The 6,258-nt window shown below is 45.7% G+C and overlaps 1 protein-coding gene across 1 annotated transcript; it reads left to right on the top strand.

Annotated features, from left to right (window-relative positions):
* Window positions 1-39: 39 nt before the first annotated feature.
* On the top strand, window positions 40-6,221 carry PMPCA (peptidase, mitochondrial processing subunit alpha). Its single transcript, XM_056351103.1, has 13 exons — window positions 40-168; window positions 297-499; window positions 655-734; window positions 1,049-1,131; window positions 1,431-1,525; window positions 1,690-1,790; window positions 2,160-2,423; window positions 2,743-2,835; window positions 3,090-3,208; window positions 3,675-3,765; window positions 3,889-3,951; window positions 4,172-4,316; window positions 4,661-6,221. Exons 1-13 carry the CDS (start codon window positions 116-118, stop codon window positions 4,828-4,830), a joined length of 1,560 nt encoding a protein of 519 aa, XP_056207078.1. The 5' UTR covers window positions 40-115; the 3' UTR covers window positions 4,831-6,221.
* The last annotated feature ends 37 nt before the right edge of the window (window positions 6,222-6,258 follow it).

Genomic DNA, 6,258 nt, shown 5'->3' with positions numbered 1-6,258 from the left:
CTTGAGCGGCCCAGCCCCGCCCTTTCCCCGGGGCCAGCGCGCCTGCGCAGCGCCGCCTGACCCCCGCGCGCGTGACCCCGCGCCGGGGGCAGTGAGGCTTCCGGTGGGCGGCAAGATGGCGGTCGCCATGGCGTGGCTGCGGCGGGGCGCCTGGGGCCCGGCCCGGCGGTGAGCGCTCCCTCCCTCACCCGCGGGGGGGGGGGGGGGGTACGGCGGGACGGGGGAGGTTCGGTGCCGGGTAGCGGGGCAGGGGCGGGCGGGCGGCCTCGCTGACGGCGGCTCCCGCTGTGCCGCAGGTGCGGGCTGGCGGCCGGCCGGAGCTACAGCGGCGGCGGCGCCTACCCCAGCGTGTCGCTGAGCTGCCCGCTGCCCGGTGTGCCCAAAGCGGTCTTCGCGGCGGCCGAGGGACGGGAGCGTTTCGAGACGCGGGTGACGGTGCTGGAGAACGGGCTGCGCGTCGCCTCCCAACAGAAGTTCGGGCAGTTCTGCACCGTGGGCCGTGAGTACCGGCGCCCGGCGGGGGGGCTGGAGGGGAACCGGGCCGCCGCGGGACGGGCCTCACCTCCCCCAAGAGCCGGCTGCCTGCCCTGACTGGAAGGACCGGGGCTGGCAGAGGTTAAATGTCGTGCTGACGTTTTCTTTTCTTAATGCTAGTTCTTATAAATTCGGGATCAAGACATGAAGCGAAATACCTCAGTGGCATCTCTCACTTCTTGGAAAAGCTGGCCTTCTCCGTGAGTAGCACGCTTATCATAGCCAGGTCCTGGAGTCAGTGCCAAACCACGTAGTAAATGGGCACAGCAGTGAGTGATCGGAAGAGAGCAGCCGAGGGCAGGGCCCGCGCGGTGGGTTTGATCTATTTAAAACAGTGATAGTATTCCTAGTTAACTATTTTGAAAGTCTGTTGTGCTTTCAGCTCCAAGGTCAGTGAGTATTTAGGAAACCTTTTGACTTAAATAATGTGGAAGGTGGTGCCTGTTCTGGGCTACGATGAAGGATTATAAACAGTTACTTCACTAACTAATAATGCCGGTATCTTCTTTCTTAGTCTACAGCTCAGTTTGGCAGTAAAGATGAAATTCTGCTCACCTTAGAAAAGCACGGGGGCATTTGTGACTGCCAGGCATCGAGGTATGATGCTCTTTGTGCTGTGCCACCTAAGTGGTTGTAATGCTGACAGTAGTTTGAGTTGCTTTTTCTAGCATGTGGCAGTAAAAGCCGCTTTTTGTTTCGAAGCAGCAAAAATCCATTTGTGGCAGCTTCTAAGAAGCTACAAAAATGAACCCGAAAGGGTTATGAAAATGTGTCGTTTCCTTTCAAAAGCATTTAATGAGTAATCAAGCAGCTTTATCTGTGATTTCCTGATGCACTTTTATGGAACAATCATAGAAGTGACTTCTCGATGCAGAACCTGTCTGCTTATGTTGCAGGGACACCATAATGTATGCTGTTTCTGCTGATGCCAGAGGCCTGGACACAGTTGTCAACTTGCTGGCTGATGTAGTGCTACAGCCCAGGTTATCAGGTCTGGAAACTTAAGTCTCTGCCTTGAAAAAAAATAATTCCAATACAAGACTTGTTATTAGATTTCAGAATTCTTCATTTGATTGTGCTCATCAAGAAGTTATTATGTAGCAGTTTGGTATTTTGTGTGGTGGTGGTGATCTCTTGCTTTTTTTCTTATTACAGATGAAGAAATTGAGATGACTCGGACAGCTATACGGTTTGAGCTTGAAGACTTGAATATGAGACCTGATCCAGAGCCTGTCCTCACAGAAATGATCCATGCGGTAAAATGCTGAAAAGTCTTATCTTGTATGCAGTTCCCTGGATGAGACAGGGCTGCATTCTTTTCCTCCTGAAAACAGATTTTTCTGTTACTCAATTATATTTCAGTGGTGGGAAGGAAAATTTTGCTGTCTCTCTAATTTAAATCTGACATTCTACACACGTGAAAGATGTTAACCTAACTAAAATATCTATAACTTATCTTTGTTGACATGGGGGACAACACGTTGTTGAGTTATGTTGACATTAGTGAAATAATGCTCAGTTTTTCCTCTCTTACATGTCTCAAACAGGTAGGTGTAATTCTAAAACAGAAAGAGAAGGTTTGGATGAAGGGCGGTAAGTACTTTAACTTACCTGTTCCCTTTCAGGCAGCCTACAGGGACAATACAGTTGGATTGAACAGGTACTGCCCAGCAGAAAATACTGCCAAAATTGATCGAGAAGTCCTGCATTTGTACTTGCGCAACTACTATACACCAGACAGGATGGTGCTGGCTGGGGTGGGAATCGAGCACGAGCAGTTAGTGGAGTGCGCAAAGAAGTATCTGCTTGGAGTGGAGCCAGTGTGGGGCAGTGGGCAGACCAAGGATGTGGACAGATCTGTGGCTCAGTACACAGGAGGCATTGTCAAGGTAAGAGGAAGGTGGAGGTGGCATCAAGCCTCTTCTTGTCTGTTGGAGGTGCAGATTTGGATTTGAGCCGATTTCTTTATAGGCTTTTCTAAAATTTCTTTCTTTGCTTTTCTAAAATTACACAATGGTTTGGGTTGGAAGGGACCTTCTGAGATCATCTAGTCCAGCCCCCGACAGAATTCCATACTGCTAATGAATATAAGCCAAAACTGGCCATGACAGCTATTATTTGGGTGACATGTTAATTACTGGGAATATATAAAGCTGGATAGAACAGAGGTGAAAATCTGTCCTAATAATTTGTCTGCCCTTCCCACAGGTTGAAAAAGATATGTCCGATGTGAGTCTGGGCCCTACTCCCATCCCAGAGCTTACCCACATCATGATTGGGTTAGAAAGCTGTTCATTTTTAGTAAGTATTAACCTAAAATACTTTGTTTTGGGTGCCCTCTACTTGAAGAATCCCAGAATACTATCTCATTATGTAAACGTTGGCACTCTTGCTGCTGTGTACAGACAAGCAGCTTTTTCACTGACATTTTGATGAAGGCACTGACCTTTACGCTGTTCTTGTGCCATGTTTCTGACTCTTCTTCTGCCTCTTCACTCATGCCAGTCCCTTGAGAGCTCTGCTGTTAGCTGACTGAATTTCTTGTTGCATTTCAGGAGGAAGATTTCATTCCCTTTGCGGTGTTAAACATGATGATGGGAGGTGGTGGCTCTTTTTCAGCTGGAGGGCCTGGCAAGGGCATGTTCACCCGACTGTATCTTAATGTGCTCAACAGGTTTGTTTCCCTTTAAGGGATAGCAGAAACAGTCTCCTCTAGCAGGTTCACATGGAAGGCTTCATCTGCCTAAGTCAACACCCCCAGGTTTTACATCAGGTTATTCCACTTGAAATATGCGGGACTGATTTGTCAGTTGGGTTGGCATTTTGAGAGGGTGAAGGTAAAAGGCAGAAGTGACCAGGAATCCTGTCTTCCTGCCTTAGTCCAATCCATGCTTTAATTAACGGAATTGGCAGTAGGTACCAGTAATAGTGCTCTGTATTGTTCTGGGTTTGGTCTCAAAGGGTGCAAGTGCAGAGAAGGAAGTAGACGGCACACGCAGAAACTGTCAGAGGCCAGTTCTCATTGACACGGTTGAGAATCCTGAAAATGCAGTAAGAGGGGACTCACTGTCAACGCTTGTTTAATTTTTACATTTAAACTCTGGTTTTTAAATTTCTCAATACTATTTGTATACTCACAGGCACCACTGGATGTATAATGCAACCTCTTACCACCACAGTTACGAGGATACAGGTCTCCTGTGTATACATGCCAGTGCAGATCCAAAACAGGTATATAGCCCTGTATTCAAAGACAGGTGTCCTTAACAAGTAATTACATCGCTTATTACTAGACAGTAATGTTAACAGAATAAGCATTGTTTTAATCTTCTTTCAATTATCGGTTCTTCCTAGGTTCGAGAGATGGTGGAAATCATCACAAGAGAATTCATTCTAATGGCAGGAGCAGTAGGAGAGGTCAGCAGCTTCACTTCCAGACTACACAGATGGTCTGACTAGCCTTGCTGGAATGTATTTTTGTAGATATGTTATGTATTTCTGTAAAAGAATATAGTAACTTTAGCAACACCCTCACAAAGAGGAAGGAGTTTGCAGAACTCCTATGTGGTATTGTGTATTAAGAGAGCAGTGGCCAGACAGCTTGGAACATCTATTTGTGCTTGCTGCTTATTTACAGGTAGAACTTGAGCGAGCGAAGACGCAGCTGAAGTCCATGCTCATGATGAATCTTGAGTCTCGGCCAGTTATCTTTGAAGATGTGGGAAGGCAGGTGTTGGCAACAAACACAAGGAAGCTACCTCATGAGCTCTGTGCCCTGATCAGTGAGTACACAATGCTTTTCCTTGCCTTGAATTAATTGTAGGTACAGGCAGGGCAGGGCAACTTACAACATACTCTGGTAGCGCGGATGAATTGTCTTAGAAAGCCTGGGGGTATAAACATGACAGATAGGCATTTCAAACCGATCTTCTCAATTGCTTGCAGGCTAGCACAGTGCTTATTTTTGTCAGAAGGAAGGACAAAACAGAAGCGTGGTAGAGAAGGTCTCGGTGATCGATTTCTGAGCACAGGGTCTGACTCGGCATAATAGTAAAGCTGCTGCATGCTATTTACTATGTAGTTGTCACAGCTCTGGCTTTTTTTGTTTGCTTGTTTTTCTCCACAGGTCAGGTGAAATCTACAGATATTAAGAGAGTGGTTACTAAGATGCTTCATAAAAAACCAGCTGTGGCTGCACTGGGTGACTTAACAGATTTGCCCACTTACGAACACATCCAGGCAGCACTTTCCAGTAAGGATGGGCGACTCCCTCGGATGTACCGGCTCTTCCGATAAAGCAGTGTGTTCTGTGGATGTCAGACAGACTTGCTTCTTTTTTAGTATGTTTTTGAGATTATAATGTTGTTGCACCGCCACCCCCAATCTTTCCAGACATACTGTGCAAACATGGAGCTACAGTACAGCTGAACAAAGCTGCTTCAGAACACTGGGCTGTGAATTGCTCGTTATGTTGGGCTTAAAGGCTGCCCACCCTGGCTCTGGATATGAATACTTTGACCCTTTGAGTAGGTTACAAGAGAAGACGGATGTCTGCAGCCTTCTCTTGGTGCTGAGGAGAACACAGCAATCCAAAATATTCATCACTACAACTGAAAGCATGTATCTGAGAAGTAAGTCACTGCTGCGTGTTACCACTTAATCACATCAGCAGTAGAAGTGGGGCTGTCGGACTGGAGGTCCTGGTGCGTGGCCTTCTTTTGAGGAACGTGGTGGCATGTTAAAGAGCTCCACTTAACTATTCTTTGAATTCAGATAGGTATAACTGTTACCAAGGTAAACAAAGACTTTGTCAAACTGAATTAGGAAAATACTAGTTATTATCCGTGTGAAGTTCGGCAACAAGTTTCTTGCTGCCCAGGTTTTGTTACAAGCATCATCAATCCATTTCATGGGTGTAATTTAGCATCTGTAGTAATACTAGAAGTCACATGTCTGGAAATAACTTATAATTTTGCTAGAGCTCAGAGGAGAGTAGACTTACGGCATAACTAAGTTTCTGTGGAGTTCATCTGCAGAGATACCACGCATAACGCTACGTGGACACTTACTCTAGAATGAAAGCAACTCTTATTCAGTTTTTTTTTTCACTTGCAAGTGAACTAAAGAATAAAAGTTCTTTTACTCCAGAGTCAGTATACAAACAAAGTTATTAAAGGAGTTGCTGCACCTTAGACTCATACCTACTTTCTTCATTGTTACTCAGATGAACTTAAGGCCTTGCAAAAAGAAGACATAATTGTAGGTCTCGCAGCAGAGATGTCACTTAGCTAGGAGTCAAGATCAACAAAATGACAATATTTAGAAACCTTATGATCTTGAAAGTGATACCATGTTACTGAATGATGTGAAGCTAAGTGCCATGCATTTGACATGCTAAAGAAATGGAGACACAAAAAAGAGGAATAAAACATTTGATTTACATAATCCCCTAACATATGTGGCTTAAAAATGTAGATGGCTGCACAGCAGCACTTCACTTGCTAGATGTGTATTGTAAGGAGCAGTCAAACTGGGAGCAGAACACTGAGGCAGCTATTACCAGCTTTATCCCTGTACCTGTCCTCATACAACTAGAAAACATTGTTTGCTTCTTGTGGAACCCACAGTATGGAAGTCCTATTCAGTTGTGTATGTTTGTAAGAAAATAAAGAGATCTCTAAATGTCACGAGTTCTGAAATTCATCAGCTAATGGCGGGGTTTCT

This window comes from Falco biarmicus, chromosome 9, assembly GCF_023638135.1.
Source record: "Falco biarmicus isolate bFalBia1 chromosome 9, bFalBia1.pri, whole genome shotgun sequence".
Lineage (NCBI taxonomy): Eukaryota > Metazoa > Chordata > Aves > Falconiformes > Falconidae > Falco > Falco biarmicus.
The sequence above is the reverse complement of the archived record's forward strand: the minus strand, read 5'-3'. Positions and strand labels throughout refer to the sequence as shown.

Excerpts from the sequence above, each read along its gene's own strand:
- PMPCA (XM_056351103.1), top strand. The coding sequence starts at position 116 with ATGGCGGTCGCCATGGCGTGGCTGCGGCGGGGCGCCTGGGGCCCGGCC. Across the intron at positions 1,526-1,689 it reads GCTACAGCCCAGGTTATCAG|ATGAAGAAATTGAGATGACT; the intron begins GTCTGGAAACTT and ends TTCTTATTACAG. Across the intron at positions 3,209-3,674 it reads TATCTTAATGTGCTCAACAG|GCACCACTGGATGTATAATG; the intron begins GTTTGTTTCCCT and ends GTATACTCACAG.